This window comes from Pseudorca crassidens, chromosome 14 (assembly GCF_039906515.1).
Source record: "Pseudorca crassidens isolate mPseCra1 chromosome 14, mPseCra1.hap1, whole genome shotgun sequence".
NCBI classification, from domain to species: Eukaryota; Metazoa; Chordata; class Mammalia; order Artiodactyla; family Delphinidae; genus Pseudorca; species Pseudorca crassidens.
The window spans coordinates 13,127,418-13,148,555 of record NC_090309.1 but is presented as its reverse complement, the minus strand read 5'-3'; the positions used below and the strand labels follow the sequence as shown (position 1 = coordinate 13,148,555).

At 45.9% G+C, this 21,138-nt stretch overlaps 1 protein-coding gene across 3 annotated transcripts; it reads right to left on the bottom strand.

The window, feature by feature from the left end:
• Positions 1-16,008: 16,008 nt before the first annotated feature.
• LOC137205966 (uncharacterized) lies at positions 16,009-20,251 on the bottom strand. Of its 3 annotated transcripts, none has more exons than XR_010934389.1 (2): positions 19,842-20,251; positions 16,009-16,663 (listed from the first exon to the last, which is right to left on the bottom strand). XR_010934389.1 is itself a non-coding variant. In XM_067704426.1 (2 exons), the coding sequence occupies exon 1, from the start codon at positions 19,394-19,396 to the stop codon at positions 18,209-18,211; it is 1,188 nt and encodes a 395-aa protein (XP_067560527.1). In that variant the 5' UTR covers positions 19,397-19,835; the 3' UTR covers positions 16,009-16,248; positions 18,006-18,208. The 3 variants fall into 3 exon arrangements, 1 of the variants encoding a protein (XP_067560527.1); XR_010934388.1 differs by having other exon boundaries at positions 16,009-16,248; XM_067704426.1 differs by lacking the exon at positions 19,842-20,251 and adding an exon at positions 18,006-19,835 and having other exon boundaries at positions 16,009-16,248.
• Between the last annotated feature and the right edge of the window lie 887 nt (positions 20,252-21,138).

Genomic DNA, 21,138 nt, shown 5'->3' with positions numbered 1-21,138 from the left:
TCTAGCACAGCACTTACTATAAGGTATTTTAATCACCTGTCCAATTACTTGCCTGCCCCTTAGACTGTGATTTCCTTAGAGCAGGTACTGTGCCTTTCAAAACTGGGTCCCTAGGGCCTCTAATGGGGCCTGGTGCACAGAAGGAGCTTTCCCATTTCTACCCCCCTTAATAGTCCTGCCTTTAACACCCACCCAACCCAGGCAACAACTAACCCCACACACATTTACAGAGAGCCCAAAGAAGACTTCTTCCCTGTCGTCAACTGGTTGAGTAAACTTTGCTGCCAACAATGAGAGGATGGAGGGGAACTCCTCAAAAGATCAAGGCCCTGGTGTAGAGGTCTTCACCCTCATATCCCCAGGGAATTTGCCTCCTACATATGGACGTGTTTTACTAAGCCCTGAGTACCCAACACTATGGAATAAATATGAGAAAATGAGGATTCCAGAAGGACTTGGTGGGCACGGCCATCTCAGGAATACTGGAAATCAAGGGAGGTCCTCAGGCATATTATTTGGATGAGAGCTCTATTCCTCCGGAATGAAAGGTAAAGGAGAGGGGGCAGGAAGTTAGGAACTAGACCTAGAACTTGAGACAAGATACAGACTGGAGGTGGGAAGGCAGTGAAAGCGTGAATCTCTGTTTTGGAAGACAAATTGATAGAGGAGGAACAGAGCATCATATAAAAACTGAATTTACACAAATTATACTTGGCAGAAAGGAAGAGAAAGAGGGAAAGAGGAAAAGAGGGAAAGAGGGAAAGAAGCAAGAGTGGGAGGGGGTGGAGAAAGATGATACAAGAGGATAACCCCGTAAATAATATAGATTTTTATATTTTATTAATGTACAGGTGGTCCTAATGAATATTCCACTCAGTGTTGTTCCAGAAAAGTTTGAGAAGGGAGAAGTGACGTATACTTTACCTTTAGTGTACTAGGATACTGCTTTAACCGCTTTTGGGTTACCAGGGGAGCTTTAAAAAAATATATATAGCTGCCTGGATCCCACCCTCAGAGAATCTAATGTAATTAATGAGTCAGAGATGCAGCCTGGGCATCAGACTGGTTAAAAGCTCCCAAGAGATTTTTTCCCAATTTTGTTTATTATGGTAAAATACACATAACATAAAATTTACTGTTCTAACCATTTTTAAGGATGAAGTTCAATGTTATTAAACACATTCATAATGTTGTGTAGCCATCACCACCATTCACGTCCAGACCCCTTTTCATTTTGTAAAACTGAAACCCTACACTCATTAAACAATAACCTTGGCAACCACCATTCTACTTTCTGTCTCCAAGATTTTGACTGTTCTAAGTACGTCCTATAAGTGGACTCATACCATATTGTCTTTTGGGGCCTGGTTTATTTCACCTAGCATAGTCTCCTCAAGTTTCAACCATGTTGTAGCATACGTCACAATTTCCTTCCTTTTTAAGCCAAGTAATATTCCATTGTATGTATCTAACATATTTTGCTTATCCATTCATCCATTTATGGACACCTGGGTTGCTTCCACATTTTAACAATTGTAAATAATGCTGCTATGAAGATGGGTGCTTTCAGTGCTTTTGTGTATGGACCCAGAAGCGGGATTGCTAGATCATATGGTAATCTGGGGGAAGGGAATGATCCTACAGGAAATCAGTGTTCCTCTATCAGCCAAGGAGGGGATGGAGCCTGGGCAGACAAAAACAACAAACGTCTAGTACTGAGGAGAGGAAGAACTCTAGGGTGGGGCCTTAGCATGGCCAACTGTGGAGCTAGAGTTCCAGGAAGACTTAGTGGGCCTTAGAGGATCAATCTCTGGGGTTATGACTTGGGCCCTGGATTTTCTCTTCATTGGTGAAGCCTGAGAAACAAGAGCTGCACTAGAGAAATAGAGGCCCCATGACTGTCCTGCCTCTTCCTGTTCAATGGAGGTTTTAAAATTACCTGGACATTCCGTGTACAGATGAATGGATAAAAAAGATGCAGTATAGGGACTTCCCTGGTGGTGTAGTGGTTAAGAATCTGCCCGCCAATGCAGGGTATGCGGATTCAAGCCCTACTCTGGGAAGATCCCACATGCCTTGGAGCAACTAAGCCCGTGCGCCACAACTACTGAGCCTGTGCTCTAGAGCCCGTGAGCCACAACTACTCAGCCTCCGTGCCTAGATCCCGTGCTCTGCAGCAAAGAGAAGCCACCGCAATGAGAAGCCCTTCTTGCTGCAACTAGAGAAAGCCTGTGCACAGCAACGAAGACCAAATGCTGCCAAAAATTAAATAAATAAATTTATTTAAAAAAAAGATGTGTATACACACACACACACACACACACAAAACGGAATACTACTCAGTCATAAAAAAGAATTAAATACTGCTATTTGCAGCAACATGGATGGACCTAAAGTTTACCATACTAAGTTAAGTAAATCAGAAAGAGAAAGACAAATAGCATATGATACCTCTTATATGTGGAATCTAAAATATGATACAGATGAACTTACTTACAAAGCAGAAACAGACTCACAGACATGAAAAAAAAACATATGGTTACCAAAGAGGAAAGAGGGGGAGGGATAATTAGGAAACTGGGATTAGCAGATACAAACTACTACTATATATAAAATAAACAACAGAGTACTATTGTATAACAAAGGGAACTATGTTCAATATCCTATAATACACCATAATGGAAAAGAATCTGAGAAAGAATGTGTGTGTGTGTGTGTGTGTGTGTGTGTGTGTGTGTGTGTATAACTGAATTACTTTGCTGTACAGCAGAAACTGTAACCGAAAGTTGGGTCTGGCTGCTCGCTGCTCAAAAGCCAATAGAGAGGCAAGGTTGGTGGAAAGGAAGGTTTGCTTTAGTTTAGATGCTGGCAACATGGGAAGGGGGTGGGGAGGGTGGACTCCTGTCCAAAGGCCAACTCCTCCCCCCACCCGACAATCAGGGAGCAAGAGCTTCTATAGATGGAGGCAGGGTGCTACAGACAGAAACAGCACAGTCAGCTCTGACAGTCATCTTGAAGTTGGCCACGCGGTGGTCTGATCAGCATCCTCTTGATTGTTTTGCAGTATGCGGGCCTCTCACTGCCGTGGCCTCTCCCGCTGCGGAGCACAGGCTCCGGACGCGCAGGCTCAGCGGCCATGGCTCACGGGCCCAGCCGCTCCGCGGCATGTGGGATCTTCCCGGACCGGGGCACGAACCCGCGTCCCCTGCATCGGCAGGCGGACTCTCAACCACTGCGCCACCAGGGAAGCCCTCTCTTGATTGTTTTAAGTACGGTTAATCTTCAGTTCCAGGGTCGGTTTATTCCCATTTCCTTGAGGCCAATTCTCGGAATTGCAGCCGCTTGTGTCATGGCTACAGTCTGGTCATCATGTAGTTAACTTCTTCCACCTGATGGGGGTTTTAGTATCTGTAAGACAGCTCAGAGGATATGGCTCAGAATATTATCTACAGCCCTTAAGAAGGAACTAAAGGGCCTTGACTTTGCTTACTGACTAACCTATTATTATTTTGTCCTGTTTGCTTTTCTTTGCTTCTGCATTTTCTCACTTCTCTGACTAAACTTATTCTTTGGCTAAAGTTTTTCCATAGACAAAAGGCAGACTGAGGACGTCGGGGGCAAGGACCAGAGGGTCCTGCTCCATTTCAAAACTCACACAACATTGTAAATCAATTGTACTTCAATTAAAATAAATAAACAAACAAACAAACAAATAAATAAATAAATAATAAATACCTGGACATTAAAAAGCAGATTTCAAAGTAAAAACAGAGAATAAACAACACGAAAGATTCCTGGACAGGAGGACATGCAGTGACTCATGGTAGCTCAAGGCAAGAGCTCTGCTACCTGCTCACGACAAAGAAGGTTCCATCCATTGGCCCAGTGGACGAGGGTTGTGTTTTCAGTCCCCCCAGTTCACCTGAGCCCACCGACTCACATAAATCCCCCTGTTTGAGAGGCTTATATGGCTTGTTGAGGGTTGTTGCACGGTGATGTTGAATTGTGAAAATGTAGAATAATAACACTCCTGATCGCCAAACCAGAGCGTCTTAGATAAACTCAGGAGACTAGATGTAGGTGAAAGCTAAGGAAGTTATTCAACGCCAGAGTGATTCATCCAGGAAGCAATGACATTTTCTTCCTTAGATATCGGTAAATATACAATAAATTTGCAGCTAAAGGTCAACTTCAAGATGTCTTTTCTGGGTGCCTCCAGTCCTAAGGCTTTTTTTTCTCTCAAGAGCCAAAAAGTAAAAATAGAAACTAGAATGTGTCTTTCAATTATAATTTTGATGCCTCTGTCACATGTTGTGTAATTCTTGGCTTTCACCTTCTAAAGCTTTGATGCTGAGATTTGAAGAACGGGTGGCTGTTATCTTTATTCATCAGGTTTTTTTAAATTTTTAAAAATGTATTTGGCTGGGCTTCCCTGGTGCCGCAGTGGTTAAGAATCCGCCTGCCAGTGCAGGGGACATGGGTTCGAGCCCTGGTCCGGGAAGATCCCGCATGCCACGGAGCAACGAACCCATGCGCCACAACTACTGAGCCTGTGTGACACAACTACTGAGCCCACGTGCCTAGAGCCCGTGCTCCACAAGAGACGCTGCTGCGATGAGAAGCCTGCACACCACAACAAAGCCCCTGCTCGCCGCAACCAGAGAGAGCTGTGCACAGCAACAAAGAGCCAACGCGGCCAAAAATAATAAAGAAATAAATATATATATAATAAATAAATGATAAATATTGGTGAAATGACCAATGATTAAATGAATGACTAGAAAGAGTGGTGTTTTCCTGCACTTGTTCTGGAATTGAGACCGTGGGGGCCTCCACCCTTCCCTTAGTGCTGAGTTCAGAGACCCCCCCGCCCCCAGGAACAGGAGTCACAGCCAGTACTGCCCCGCACCTTACAGCCTTCCCCTCACAACCACATTCTGAGACAAATGATCAACAACGGCTGAGCAAAGCGGATGGCTGTCAGCCCGCTAAGTCTGCTCTTCTTGTCCATCTGTAGAAACTCAGGCTTCCTCTCTCGCAGCTGTGCTTTGAGGTAAGGAGATGTTTCCATATTCTTCCTTTCCCAGCAGCCTGCAGCATCCTGGAATCCTCCTTTCACTTTGAAAGCAGCTTCCTTGCAGCTCTTGAACTCCAGAAGCAGGGAATGTGTGCTTGTAATAAACTCCTCCTATTGGCTCGGTGATTACGTTTTCAGTAGTGTGACAATCACCTGACCCTGGAGGCCAGCCCCTGTTTCACTCAGAGAGGCCAACAGTGACTCAGATATGGATCTGTTTTTCTGAAACCCCAAGGCAGATGGGGCTGTGGCCAGGCTGCCAGTGGGTGGGGCGCGGAGGATCTGTGCTTCCTTTGCCAGTTTATTTTGGTAGAATTGGCAGAAGCTAAAAAGTGGAGATCAGAGAGAGGCTGTAAGGTGGGAGACTGTCCTCTCCACCCTATTCCTTTGACCACCTCTCCGATGACCATCTCCCTCTTTGCTAAATCGGGGGAAAACTGCCCTTTCATAAGAAAACCTTTTTTCTTTTTTTTTTGCCTGAGAGGCATGTGGGATCTCAGTTCCCCGAAACCTTCACCCATGCCCCCTGCAGTGGAAGCACGGAGTCTTAACCACTGGGAAGGTTAAGGGAAGTCCCCCTTTCATAAGAAAGGGGGGACTAAGTTCTTGATCTTAGTTCTGAAAAGAAGGCAGGAAGGGTGGTTTCCACACAGAGCTCAGGCCTCCCACATTTCCTCAGAATTTTCTCTAAGTCAAAAGGCCAAGCACGTCATGAACTTGAATGTGTACCAGGTAGCCAGCCATAAGCAGCTCAGCGGGGAGCAGAGATAACCCCCAACTAAAGGTTCTTTCAGGGTGGGAGAGCGAATCTTCTCTCTGAAGGGAAACTTTTCAAGCACAGCAAACTTCTGCCGTGGAAGGGCGTCTACAGGCGCCTACTCAACTCTGGTCCAGCCTTGACTACGGTATGGTATCACTCTGCAGGCATTTGGGTGTATTTCTTAGCTTGTGGTAACACCAGAGACTTTGTTTTTTCCTTCTGCTTGTCTGTGATGGTTAAAGGAGGAAACTCTAATTGGTCCTCTGCAAAACCAGAGCATATAAATAACCAAAACCACGAAGACAGAAGCTTTCAGAAAAGCCCTTTGAATGCAAACCCCAGCTCTTATGCCTGGTTCTTAGTTCATATTACGTTTCCCAGAGCTGTAAGGGCCTCACGGAACTGGTAGCCTTACTTATTTCTTTTTTAAATGCAAAAGGTCCTTTGTGCCCACATACGAGGATAGGACTTTGTACATATGCCTTTCTTGTCATACAAACCAAATAAATCCTTCTTCCGTGAACAAAATATGGGCATGGACTTGATGGGTTCCAGGAGTGGTGAATTGGGCTGCATCACTGATCAGAAATTGTGGGAGATGCAGCTATAGAGCAGGGGACAGAGCGTGAAGGGCCTCTCATGTCAGACTGAGAGCTTTGTTCTGCAGGCAAAAAGAACAGAAAACTGGGGATTCATAGGAAAAGCGTCTTTTATACAAGATTACTTTATAGTTATTTCATGTGTCCCATGAAACACTAATCTCAAGAAATGCTTCTTGAAAAAAAGGGTCACATAGATAAATAAGTTTCCGAAAGCCAGTCCACTCTAGTCCTGGAATCTCCTGGAGGTTCATTAAGCACAATTATTTTAAAGTCTCTGAGATGTCACAAGAAACTGATCGGATTCTGCTTAATCCAGGGGGAGAGAAAAAAAAGGGGAGTATATGGATGAGAAACTGATTCAATTTTTCGAGTCCATCTCACAGCAATGAATCTATAGGTAGCTTTTTTATCTGTACCAGCATATTGTCCAACCAATTTAGTATCAGGCAAATATAACTCACATGTTCAAACCCTACAGCAAGTGACCTCAAAATAAAGTTCCATGATGGTAATATTTTAAAAACTCAATGCTCAGCGCCTCTTAAGAGGAATCTTGGGTTTCTGGAGATTCTTCCATGCAAATATTCCTGGGATGTTTACAGGTATAGTCCCAGAGCTCCCTAGGCTTGGCCAGTTTGTGGTTCTAGTTAAGCTCCTTTTCCTCTCTTTTAGGAGAACAAAAGGGCTAGAGGGACCATGCTCAGACCCACACCCAACTCACATGGTCCCGCTCTGCAGGCTGCCTGCCCTCATTCACGAGACCTTATAGATGACTCTTGGTCATATTTGTCTCCTTTCTGGCCATCAGGGAAGCTCATTTCAGAGGGGTTGCTCCTAAGAGAACTGCAGGGTGCCCAGGTCATAGTTTTCCCCTTTTTTATACCTTTTCCCCTTCTCAGAGCATTAAACACACTAGCATCCTGTTTTGTTTTGTTTTTTTTTGCAGTACGTGGGCCTCTCACTGCTGTGGCCTCTCCCGTTGCGGAGCACAGGCTCCGGACGCGCAGGCTCAGCGGCCATGGCTCACGGGCCCAGCCGCTCCGCCGCATGTGGGATCTTCACAGACCGGGGCACGAACCCGTGTCCCCTGCATCGGCAGGCGGACTCTCAACCACTGCGCCACCAGGGAAGCCCAAGAAAGAGTTATTTTAAGGAATTGGTTCATGTGGTTTGGGAAACTAAGTTTGAAATTTTCAGAGTAGGATGGCAGGCTGGAGACCCAGGTAAGATTTGATGTTGCAGTCTCAAGTCCAAAGGCAGTTTGGAAGCAGAATTCCTTCTTCCTCTGGAGACCTCAGTCTTTTCTCTTAAGGCCTTCAACTGATTGAATGAGGCCCACCCGCATTATGGAGGGTAACCTGCTTTATTCAAAGTCTACTGATTTAAATATTAATTTCATCTAAAATATACCTTCACTGTGATATCTCGACTGGTGTTTGACAAAACAAACAAACAAAAAAACCCTGGGTACAATGGCGTAGCCGAGTTGACACACAAAGTGAACCAACACAATCAGTTGTGATGTGGAGTTGGGTTCACTCTGCCAGGCTCCTGGGTCACTTGCAGTGACTTTCGGGCTGCCTGTCCCTCTCTGCCATCTGACATCCAAGGGGCCAGACCCCAACTAAACTCTTAACTCAGGTACAGCCGAGGTAGTGTATAAAGTAGACAGAGGCCTTCTCTTCAACCCATCAAACCAGCTTTGGTTTGCATGATCTGTTGTAATTTTGTATTAAAACCCCTTTTCCAAAGAGTTTCTTCATTCTTCAAACACTGAAAGCTTTATGTTTATTTATTTAAAAACTCAATAGAATGACAACATGGAAATGGAAAGTAAGTTTCTCACTACCAGACAATAAAGGAAGACAACCACACCATCCAACAGCCTTGATGTTCAAAAAACTGAGATCAGGGCATGACAGGAGATTTTGGGGACATCAATGTATAATGGGAAAAAATAGGCCATACACAGCCAGGGAACATGTGTGATGCTCTGTGGGTCCCAATGTGACAGAGAATATTTTCAGCCATAGTGATTTGGTTAGACCTACCTAGACTCTTAACCTCGGATTCATTCAAGCTATTTTTTTTTTTTTTTTTTTTTTTTTGCGGTACGCGGACCTCTCACTGTTGTGGCCTCTCCCGTTGCGGAGCACAGGCTCCGGACGCGCAGGCTCAGCGGCCATGGCTCACGGGGCCAGCCGCTCCGCGGCATGCGGGATCCTCCCGGACCGGGGCACGAACCCGTGTCCCCTGCATCGGCAGGCGGACTCTCAGCCAGTGCGCCACCAGGGAAGCCCCATTCAAACTATTTTTGGGGGTGAGGTTTTATGATTTAATCTACTAAATATTCTCTAAATTTCACTTCTCGCTTCCCATTCTAAAATCTTACCCTTTTCTTTTCTTTCTCTTTTTATTTCTTGCATTTTTTTTCTTTCAGTCTTTCCTCTTCAGAGATGCCAATGTTAGAACTTTTTTGGAAGCCAGGCCTCTGTCACTAGTGCCTGGTGACGTCACCCAAACTGATTTTGATAATTGCTTGTTTATTTTACACAGTGAACTAGCTCAGGCATCATAGATCCATTGTGAAACGTTAACTTTTCTAATTCTGGTTACTAACAGTGTAGATACAGGGAATTAAGGAGGGTGGGACCACTTAAATCTTATATCATCTAACTTAAAATGGTCTCACTATAGACTAAAGAAGGCCACGGTGAGGTTAATGCCAGGGAGGTGGGGGAGGGGCGGTGTAGATACACTTTGGGAAATGAACAACATTGTTCACTTACGTGGTTCATCTTCAAGTCTTTTCAGGTGGGATCTGTCCAGCTCTCAATGAAATACCAGTTGTACAAACATTTCTGGAGAAGACACTGTATTGATGTATGTACCCTGTAACCCAGAACACCACTTTTTTTCTTCTAGCTTTATTAAGAGAGAATTCACAGATAGCACTGTGAAAGTTTAGGAATACAGCATCATGATTTGACTTACATACATTTTGAAATGATGATCGCAGTAAGTTTAGTGAACACCCATCATCTCATACAGAGACAAAATTAAAGAAGTAGAAAACACCTCCTTTTCCTTGTGATGAGAATTTAGGGTTTACTCTCTTAGCAACATTCATATGTAACGTACAGCAGTTATATATGTGTATACATATATTTACACATTCTATACATATACACATTCTATACATATATACACACATTCTATACACATATATACACACATTCTATACATACATATATATATATATACACACACATTCTTTTTCCTATTCTTTTCCATTATGATTTATCACAGGATATTGAATATGGTTCCCTGTGCTAGCCAGTAGGACCTGTTGTTTATCCATTCTGTATATAATAGTTTGCAACTGCTAATCCCAAACTCCCAATCCAGCCCTCCCGCACCCCAGGCACTGGTAGTTTTTAAATCTTCCTCCGTAATTCCAACATGAAGTCAAATTTGAGAACCAGTGTCTGACCAGTCCTTCTCAAGCTCTAATATTCATACAAACCACCTAGGGACCTTGTTAAAATGTAGATTCTAATTAAGTAGGGGTGAGACCTGAGAGTCTGCATTTCTAAAAGCTCACAGGCGGTGCTGATTATGTTGGTCCATAGCTCACATTAGATTTACAAGGTCCCAGGGACTTCCCTGCTGGCTCAGTGGATAAGACTCTGTGCTCCCAATGCAGGGGGCCTGGGTTCGATCCGTGGTCAGGGAACTAGATCCCACATGCATGCTGCAACCAATAGTTCACATGCCACAACTAAGGAGCCTGCATGCCGCAACTAAGGAGCCAGCGAACAGCAAGTAAGAAGCCCACCTGCTGCAACTAAGACCCGGCACAACCAAATAAATAAACAAACAAACAAACAAATAAAACAAGGTCCCAGAGAATCTGGGTGGGATATCAGATTTCCAATGGGGGTAAAAGCCAAGATGAAGTGTGGCCAGGTGCAGGGGGTACTGTGAATTGTGTCCCTCCCCAACAGTTCCAGCCTCTTCTAGGGTGCCTTCCTGTATGGTAGAGACAAGAAACCTAAAAACCACATTTCCCATTGCATCTACGGCTCTGAATCTGATTCCCATTCCTCTGATCCTAAGTACTCAGGTGACATTTGAACTCAGGACTGAGTTAAGTGGGAGAGGTGACAAGATAAGAGGCACCCATCTTGCTCTGTGGATGGTAGCAAGTGTTCTAGAGCAGGGGGGCGAGGAAGGCTACCAACGCGGCAGAGTCTCTGGTGGTCCATTTCCTCAGCATGGATTTGGGAGCTGTTCCTGAAAGTCCAACCTTCTAGACCCTGAGCCTTCAAGCCTTGTAACAATGCTGTAGGCTTTAAAATATTCCAAATTAAATCCTTTTTGCATAAGCCAGTTCTGTTCTTTGAGCTTACACCTTGACCCAGACACCAGGTATCCAAATTATAATAAGAGATAGCAAACCAGTAACACTGAATGAGCCAAGGGTAACATCTGGAACACAGGCAAAGTGGGGTCAAAACAGATGCAGGAGACGAGTGGCGGAGCCATAGGACGTCCATGGACAGGCCCGATGGGTATCCAGGATCCTTGTAAGGACATGGACTTCCCCTATATTTGAAAGTCCCCCACCTTTTGTTTCTTGTTTTTCAAAGTCAAAGACCTTTGAACTGGCATCTAGCCCTTAAGAACTCCTGAAGGTATCAAATGTTTCTTTGGGGGATCCTGAAGGAACATCTTTCTAGAAGGGTGGGGAGACTCATAACTGGTATCAACGAAGGAAGCATTAAGAGATTAAGAAGGGGAAACTCCCTTATTTTCCCAGGATCCTATGTGAATGGGGGAGTCTCTTGAGTTTGGGGTCAAGCTGTAACTTGGATCCAAGCTACCTCCTCTTTCTTCACATGTTGATCCCAACCTTAGGAACCAAGGAATTACTGCCAGACTTCTGAAAACCCATACCATCACCAAGCCTTTGGCTGTAGGTAGAATAAACAATGTATCACACACATATATGACAATCCAATAAATGTAGAAATGGCATCTTTAATAAAATTCAAAGATATTTAAAATCACTGAAGAATTTATAGCAGATATTTCATTGTGAGTTTCATTTGGTTCACAAATACTGGAAAAAACAACTGCTAACTAGTAGAGATCTACAAACTTTTTTTTTTTTACATAAGTTAAAAAAAAGAGCCCTCGTACTTAAGTATTGATATCATTGCCCACTCCTTCTTGAAGTAGGGATTGTTTGCTCACAGCTCTTTCAGAAGGTCTAATAGGAAGAGTTTTTTCACAGCTGGGCAAGCGAGGAAAAAGACCAAGGAGTCTGAACAAGGGTGCAACCTCAGGGCCCAGCTGCCTGCACTTCACATGGAGATTCTTGGTCTATATCCAGTTTGGAACCTGGGTTTTGGTTTTATTAAGAAGGCTCCAGGGCTTCCCTGGTGGTGCAGTGGTTAGGAATCCTCCTGCCAATGCAGGGGACACGGGTTCGATCCCTGGTCCAGGAAGATCCCACATGCCACGGAGCAACTAAGCCTGTGCGCCACAACTACTGAGCCTGTGTTCTAGAGCCCGCGAGCCGTAACTACTGAGCTGCGTGCCACGACTACTGAAGCTTGCAGGCCTAGAGCCTGTGCTCTGCAACAAGAGAAGCCACCGCAATGAGAAGCCCACGCACCACAATGAAGAGTAGCCCCCGCTTGCCACAACTAGAGAAAGCCTGCGTGCAGCAACGAAGACCCAACGCAGCCAAAAATAAATAAGTAAAATAAATAAATTTTTTAAAAAACGGATCTTTAAAAAAAAAAAGAAGGCTCCATTCTGTCTCTAATTCAAGGTCAGAGAAGTACGAGAGAAGTCCCACTTGGAAGGTATCTGAGGTAGCAGCATAAAGGTAAAAACACAGACAAAATTCTGGACTAGAATACAGTCATTCACTCATTCAACAAACAGTCTTGGCTATCAATTATATGTCAGGTAGAGAACTAGAATCTCTGGGGATGATTGATACCACTCTTACCCCCAGGAAGCTTGCAGTTGAGTGAGGGAGAAATGCAAATATATTGGTGACCAAATACAAGGGTAAAAGTATCAGGATGGGGCATTGTCAATTAGGACCATGTTGAAAGCGACAGTGACCTATAAAAAAAGAGGATTTGGTCATTTATCTTTCATTTCATATACAAACGTTACTTCAGGCTAACCAAAGAGTAGACAAAGGAAGACTTATCTTTATAAACACCTGTATTTGTTCTATCAGAGCCTAAGTATGACACAGGAAATGACTGCATCCCACTGAGGTTAGAGGAAGGGATGACACTGGTGACAGTGCCTCGTGATTCACGCGGACTAGACTTAGGTTCTCCTGAGGGTGGCTGGATGGTTGCTGCCCGCCCTCCCCAGGTGCTGCCGTTCTCAGGTGCTGTGAGTCATCATCACGGGATGCCTGTCTGCTCCAGCTCTGGTTCCCTGCGAGATCAAACACACTAGCCACAGAGGCAATTGTCCACAGAGCCCTGAGCCTTGTTTCCCTTGAAAACCCGTCACAGTCACTGCAGCGTATCCATTACTGAGGTACAGGCTGTGCGCACTTGTCTACCCCGTTCCATTTTGCCTGGAACTGAGGGCTTTCATGGGATGTGGGATTTTCAGATCTAAAGCTGGGAAAGTCCTGGGAAAACTGGGACAGATTGTCTACCTTACGACCCCAGATATTTTGAGAAGGTACAGTAGTTGGTTTGAAATCCAACTGAATCACTTTTGCCCACTTGGTCTTATTCTTTCTACCTTGGCCCAGGCCACAGCAGTTTGGGTGCAAAGTAGAATAAATGCTTTTTGCAATACCTTGTGTGATTTATATAGGAGGATTTGATGGAAAACCACCTTGCAATAAACACACACACACACACACACACAATCTAAAAGCAACAGTGCCATACAGCCTACGGCTCTGGTCCCTCAGCCCTTCGCACATTATCTGTCATGTGAGGTTGATAAATATTTGATATACTGTTGAACCAAGTTTAACTGAGTACAGGGTTGGATCATATTCAAAATCTCAGGGCCAGAAAATCTGGAGAAACTGGGCTGTTCCAGAAATTCTTCACAGCAGTAAATACAACAAGACTTCATAGTGGAAATATAGCGGGTTACCATCACCTCTGGTGACCAAATTGATCTTTCAGTAGAGAGGATGGTCTGCCACCTGGTGGTAACTCTTAGCATTGTTCCCTGGTAAACCACAATTCCTGTGTTGGGTGAATTTATTGGGCATAGAATTCCTGAAGGAAAGGTAAGGGCTGGGCGAGTCCCAACGCTATGACTATATTTCTAACCGCTAAAATAGAGAAACCTGACAGATGTTTTAATGATTTTTGAGTTCTTTTAGGTAATAAATCTCATAATGGGATAAAGGAAAAGATAAAGAAAACTAAAATCTGTGGAATACTGAACGTGAACTAAACATTCTATATAAATTTCTTCACAACAACCTTGTAATATGGGTAGTATTATATCTATTTTACACGTGATGAAACGGATACTCAGAGAGGTTAAGACATTACTCCGAGATTAAACAAGAAAATAATGGGTACAGCACAATTCTTCCTGGCTCCAAAGCATGAATTCAGGCTGTTACGCTGCATTTTGCCAAACAATTAAAAGATCACTTAAAAATTAACTTTATTGTAGTGTAGTTTACATAGTATATCTGTTTAACATTTTATGTTGTAATACTTATAGACTCACAGGAAGTTGCAAACATTTTATACCTTACCTAACGACAGTAACAGTAGCAAAGCCAGGAAATTGATATTGCTACAGTACATGTGTGTGCACTTTTTATTTTATCACGTAAAAATTCACGTAAGCACTACTGCAATCAAGAGACAGAACTGTTCCATCACCACAAATATCCCTGAAAATCATGCCATTTTGTGTACCTCTCAGCCTACAGGTAGTGATGCTGTGGGCTAGAAATGCCAAGGCTATAATGTTCTGGACAAGCCCCCTCAGACGTTTCCCCTTTTGGAAGCAGTGTCGTGGCTGGACCGGCCCTTGTGGTTCTTATTATGATTACAAGACACACCTTGTCAACAACCATCAGGGAACTTTGTAAAAACGAGGTTTATTACCCACAAGTCCTGGAAGGCACACGGCATGTCTGGGGCCACACAGCAAGGTCACAGGGAGAGAGAGAGAGAGAGAGAGAAAGAGAGTACGGACCTGGGGTTCTGCCTTTACTGGGCTCGAGGATGGGTTGCCTAGGGTTTCTCAGGTTTACTCTTTTCGGAATTAAAGTGTGGGAAGGGAAAACGGGGTCGCTCACTCAAATGGTCAGTTGTTGAGGTCAGCCAGGGGTTTCCAAAAGGGGAACTTCATGGTTGGGGCAGCCTGGCTCCTTAACTGCTTGTGTGATAAGCAGTGTGTTTGCTCAAGATGAATGACTTTGAAGTAGATGCCGCAGCAATCGAAAGCTTAATGTCAGACGCGTACATTTTACAATCAAAAAAGCTGTGTAATTGTCAGTTACTTACACTACACGCACTCAAAACTCTCCCTCCCACCACTCCTAAACCTCGGCAACCGTTAATCTGCTCTCCATCTCTACGTCATTTGACAATGTTATTTAATCGGAATCATACAGTATGTGACCTTTTGAGATTGGCTTTTTTTCACTCAGTGTAATGCTCTGAGGTCCATCCATGTTGTCGTATATATCAATAGTTCATTCTTTTCATTGATGAGTGAAGTTCCATGGAAACGATGTGTCACATGTGTTTAACCGGTCACCCACTGAAGGACGTTTTAGTTGTTTCCAGTTTTTAGTATTTTAGTTTTTTAGTATTTTAGTTTAGTTTCCAGTTTCTAGTATTACAAATAAAGCTTTGATGCACAGTCACACATAGGTTTTTGTGTGATCGTGGGTTTCCATTTTTCTGAACTAAATGTCCAGGAGTGCAATTGCTGGGTCATATTTTAGTTGCATGTTTAGTTTTTTTAACTAAAGTAAGTTTGCCAAGCTGCTTTCCAGAGGGTATACCATTTTACATTCCCACCAGCAATGTAAGAGAGATTCACTTTCTCCACATCCTTGCCATCATTTGGTATTGTCACCCATTTTTATTTTAGCTGTTTTAATAAGTGTGAAGTGATATCTCAATATGGTCATTACCTGTGTCAAGCCAAAAGACACAACCAAGATAAAAAGCAAGAGAAGGTGGGTTTCCCTGGTGGCACAGTGGTTGAGAGTCTGCCTGCCGATGCAGGGGACACGGGTTCGTGCCCCGGTCCGGGAAGATACCACATGCTGCGGAGCGGCTGGGCCTGTGAGCCACGGCCGCTGAGCCTGTGCGTCCGGAGCCTGTGCTCCGCAACGGGAGAGGCCACAGCAGTGAGAGGCCTATGTACCGCAAAAAACAAAACAAAAAAAAGCGAGAGAAGGAAGGATTTATTACTTTCATCAAGTAAACAGAACACCAGAGGTCTTTTCCAAAGCAGTGTTGATGCCGAAAACTCGGCCTCTGTGCACCAGCGCTGAATTGAATCTCGGAGACAGTTTTGGGTGAAGTAGAAAGGAATAATTTTGTTGCTTTGCCAGGCGAAGGGGGACACAGTGGGCTCCCACCCTTGAAACTGTGTGTCCCAACCCAGGGGAGTTTGGTGAGGAGTTTGATAGCAATGGTTCAAGGGTGGTGCTGCTGCTAAGGACCAGGGTGTGTGCAGGGCCTCAGGTGGTCTCCTGACCTTCTCTGAAGAATGCTTCATCCAGCGGTTCCACCTTCCATTTGTTGGGGGTTTTCGTTCTGTAAAGAGCTCAAAGATATTGCTATGTGTATCCCTTAAGGTGGAACCAGGATCCTGCTCCAAAGCTGCACTATCGTTTCTTAGCTGATCCTCCCTTGTCTCTGCACCCCCTCCCTTCCCTAATTAGCAACTGTTTGAACCTGCCCTTTGGGACTCAGGGAAGGTCAAGGAGGCTGAACAGAAAGGCTCCTGGGCACAGGAGCCCCACAGGGTCCTGCTCAGTTTCACTGTCTCCTCAAACAGCAAAATTGGGGAAGTTTTAAGCTTCATGAAGGGGCTTGAGCAGGAGAGAATTCAGCACAGAACTGGGGCAAAGGATGACAGTGTCCAAACTTTAGTTGATTGAAGTCATGAGGGTCAGAAAAGGTCAACATCGTCATTCCATCCTTCACCTAGGTGGGGGCCGTAGAGTTCCTGTAGAACTCAAATATAAGTATCAGATTGTGATGTATATCCCTTACGGAGGGTGAGAAAGGCCTGTTGAATGGCAGAAGGAGAGGTGAGGGGTCCTTGAGGGGTTTCTTTAGAGGCTAGATATAAGGGTTTAGTGGGGAGAGCAAAGTTAGGGATCCAGTGTCGGAAAAATCCTATAAGGCCCAAAAAGGAGAGAATTTGTTCCGCTGTTTCCAGAGGCTGGAGTTCACAGATAATCCGGGTGCGATCGGCTGTTAGACCTTTTGCGGTAGGGGTAAGGTGGAGCCCCAGGTAGGTTACAGAAGATACAGATAACTGAGCCTTGGCTGGGGAGACCTGATAACCGCGAGAGCCAAGGTAATTGAGGAGATCTGCAGTATGTTGTCTTGAGAGGCTGAGAGACGGGCTACAGAGGAGGAGGTCATCTACATATTGGAGGAGTGTGCTGGGGGTAAGGGAGCAGAAAGTGAGGTCCCGTGCCAGCGCCTGACCGAAGAGGCGAGGACTGTCGCGGAAGCCCTGGGGAAGAACTGTCCAGGTGAGCTGACTGGAAGTATGAGTATCCGGATCCGTCCAGGTAAAGGCAAAGAGGAAATAGGAGTCGGGATGTAGGGGGATAGTGAAAAAGGCATCTTTGAGATCCAGAACCGTAAAGTGGGTTGTGGATGGGGGGATATGGGAGAGCAAGGTGTATGGGTTTGGTACTACTGGGTGGAGAGGAATTATGGCCTCATTGATTAGTCGCAGGTCCTGGACCAGGCGATAATCCCCAGAGGCCTTGCGGACAGGTAGGATGGGGGTGTTGCAGGGAGAGTCAGTGGGGATAAGAAGTCCCTGGTTTAGGAGTCTGGTGATAATAGGTTGTAGGTCCCTAAGGTGAGTCTCAGAGATGGGAAATTGGGGCCTTGATGGAAATTTGGAGGGGTCCTTTAGGCGGATGAGGACGGGGGAATGGTGTGTTGCTATTATGGGCTTTGATGTATCCCTGGCCTGGGGGTCTATCAGGTTGGGGGAGATGGGAGGAGGGAGAGAGGAGGGAGGGGGTTCTGCTACCAGACCGAGGAGGGGGCCTTAGGATCAAGCCTGGCCAGTTGGAGAGAGGCCCCTAATTGGAAGAGAACATCACGACCTAGCAGAGGAACCGGGCAGGACGGTATGACTAAGAAAGAATGAGTGAAAGGGAGCCTCTCGATGTAACATGAGAGGGGGCTGGTCTGGAGTCCGAAGGACGGTTTGCCATCAATACCCATGACCGAGATCTGGGAAGGAGAAACTGGCCCGGAGTAGGTAGGCAGGACCGAATAGGTAGCCCCCGTGTCCACCAGAAATGAGATGGACTTACCCGCTACCTGTAGCGTTACCCTGGGCTCGGCGAGGGTGATGGGGGTCTTCGAGTCCAGGCGCCGTCAGTCGTCAGCCAATCCCAGCAGTTCGAGTGGTAGTGCCGTTGGGTCGGCCTGCCCCCCGCGTGGAGACGCTGAGGGAGGGCCAGTCGTAGGGCAGTCACTCTTCCAGTGGCCCGTTAGCCCGCAGCTGGGACAGGGCTTAGAAGGAGGTCGGGGATTGGGACATTGGCGAGCCCAGTGGTCTTCTTTTCCGCATTTGAAGCAGGGCCCCCGGCGGGGTTGCCTTTTGCGGACCCCATGGACGCTGTGATCCATGGGAGATGGCCGGCCTTAGGGCGGCTACAAGAGCTTGGGCTTGGAGGGCTACCTTCTGGTGCATCCGAGCCTGTCGGCTGGATTCTGCCAAATCCTCACGGCCGTTATAGACTTTAAAGGTCATCTTTACCAGATCTCGAATAGGGGTCTGAGGGCCGTCTTCTGCCCGTTTTAATTTCTTTCGGATGTCCGGGGCTGACTGGGTAATAAAATGGGTGGCTAGGACCGTTGCCCCTGCCGGGGTGTCAGGGTCCAGCCGGGTATAGAGAGTTAAGGCCTCTGTAAGGCGATTGAGAAAGATAGCTGGATTTTCGTTAGGTTCTTGGGTTATCTCTTTTAGTTTTTCAAAATGGACTACCTTATGAGCGGCGGCCTGCATGCCAGCCAGGAGGCACTGGATCATGAGGTCGCGTTTACGGCAGCCATCTTGGCCATCCTGATAAGTCCAGCCTGGATCGGTGCCGGGTACGGCAGTCGCTCCGACAGGCATGGAGTTGTCGGTAAGGTGAACCTGATCTGCATGGTTTCGGGCAGCAGTTTGAATTCTTTCCCTCTCGTCAGGGGTCAGAGTAGAAGATAGGATCACAAAGATATCGTGCCAGGTTAGATCGTAAGCTTGAGAGAGGTAGCGAAATTCTTTGATGTAGCGGGAAGAGTCGGCAGAAAAGGAGCCTAATCGCTTTTCAATTTGAGAGAGGTCCTGGAGAGAGAAAGGGACATGGACTCTGACCAGTCCTTCCGCTCCTGCTACCTCCCTCAGAAGGCAGAGGAGATTTGCATCTTGGGAGTCGTGAGCGCGTGTATGTGCAGTAATTGGCGAAGCAAGGGGCGTGGGAGGAGAAACCGTTGAGGGAGGCGGGGGAGCGGTTGGAGGGGCCGGAGCGGGTTCGGGAGGAGGAGGGACCGCTTCAGGGTAGGGTGGAGGATGGAGAGGAGTTCTGGAGGGGGGAGAGGCGAGAGATTCGGGTGGGTCGGCTAGTGGAGAGGGGTCATCGTCAAAGGAAATTAGGGGCTTGGGTGTAGGAGATGTACAGGGAAGGGCGGGAGCGTAAATACCAGAAGGCCTGGACATAGGGGACCTCAGACCATTTATTTGCCCGTCCTGCGGCAGTAATTATCTAGATCACGGAGGATGTTAAAATCGAAAGTTCCTTCAGGAGGCCATTTGGATTGACTGTCTAGAGGATAAGCCGTCGGCTACGGAGATCTTGGGAGAAACCGAGGGCTGTAAAATTGGCTAGGAGACACCCCAGGGGCGTCTTAGGATCTGGTTTCGATTGTGAGGTTCCCATGACCCCCAGTCTGTCCCTGAGTGAATGGAGAGGGAGAGAGGCGTCCCTGGTCTCAGTCTCCAATTCACGGCAGGTCGGAGGGCGGTCAGGCGATTGGGACGTCTCCACAGTTGCCCGAGGCCCGGAGAGAGGACGGAGGAGTCCCTGACGCGGCCGCGATTAAGGACAGGGAGTCCGGTGGGCAGGGACTCTGGGGGTCGGAGGGAACAAGGGAAGGGGACTTACCCCGTTTTCTGCCGGATCGGGTGGATGAGTAGAGGTTCCCTGGTTGTCTCCTGGGGAAGGGGAGGAGCGGCCCGCGCGGTAACCCGCGGGGCTTGGTACCCCTCCCGGGTTTCGGCACCAAATGTAAGGAACGGCACCAAGAAACGGGGGAGAGCTTAAACAAGCTTTATTTGGGAGCGCCCCCGGGCGAGGTTCACTGGTCCGAGAGAAAGGGGCCAGAGAAGTCCGCCCGGGCGAGGGTTTGGGCAGAATTTATAGGGGAAGAAGGGAAAGGGGTGTGGTGAATCCGGGAGGGCGCAGGGTATTCCTTATTTGGTGGTCTTTTCGGGTATCCTGGGGGACCGTTAGTCCCGCCCCTCGATAGGCGGGAAGGCTGGGCCGGGTGGAAAGTCTCCAGGTCAGTTTCTGGAACTGGGTGGTACGGAAAGTTTCAGTCTGATGCAACCTGTGAGTCTGATTGCGTTCGCCTGCCTCGGGCCAGTTGGCCTTACAATTCTTTTAAAGGTTGTGCCCTGCCCCTTTCCTGTCTGAGTCATCAATATTAAATATAATACTTTTACTGTACCTAGTTTTACTAGAAATCAAATAAGACCTTATTACTGTTAAAGTTTGTCAGCAAGAAAAATAATGGTATGAAAACGTTTTAAATAAATAAAGTAGAGGTAAATGAGATAAGAGCTTTAGGTAAACTCTTTAGGAATAACTGTTTTGGGAATGTCTACTTTAAGGATAATATCTCCAGATTTTGGTAACCTGAAACAAAACTAAGTTAAACTACGAGAATTTCTTCACTATCTGGGTCATTACAAGTAGGATAAAATACTAGAACATTAATTGCTGGGCAGGCTTAAGCTTACCTACTTTTGTCTTAAGAGAAACTGAAGCTGTTTATTAGATACATGTCTTGTATCACATTGAAGAAAGAAATTCTTTAAGAAGGTGTATGTTTCTAGCGGTTATAAAATACGTTCATAATTGTCAATTAGGAAATGCTGGTATGACAGTTTATAATTACTTGCTTCTTGGTTTTTGCTAGAGATTAAGAGTCTAAGGTTAAGAATTATAAGGGAAACATTTCAGTATGCAAGGAAACTAGGATGTGTGTTTTCAGACAAAAAAAGAGGAATGAAAATACATTTTGTTAAAAAAAAGGTCATTTTTTCCTAGAGCTGGTTGTTTCTAAATGGATACATAAAGTTGTCAAATGTTTGTGGAAAGGGAACACTGAGAGTTTTGTACATGATCAGGATTGGCCTAAATTAGATAAGATTGAACTTAATTAAGAAAGTGAATTTTA

Bases quoted from the DNA above. Each gene is read 5' to 3' on its own strand.
- LOC137205966 (XM_067704426.1), bottom strand. From the start codon at position 19,396: ATGTCCAGGCCTTCTGGTATTTACGCTCCCGCCCTTCCCTGTACATCT.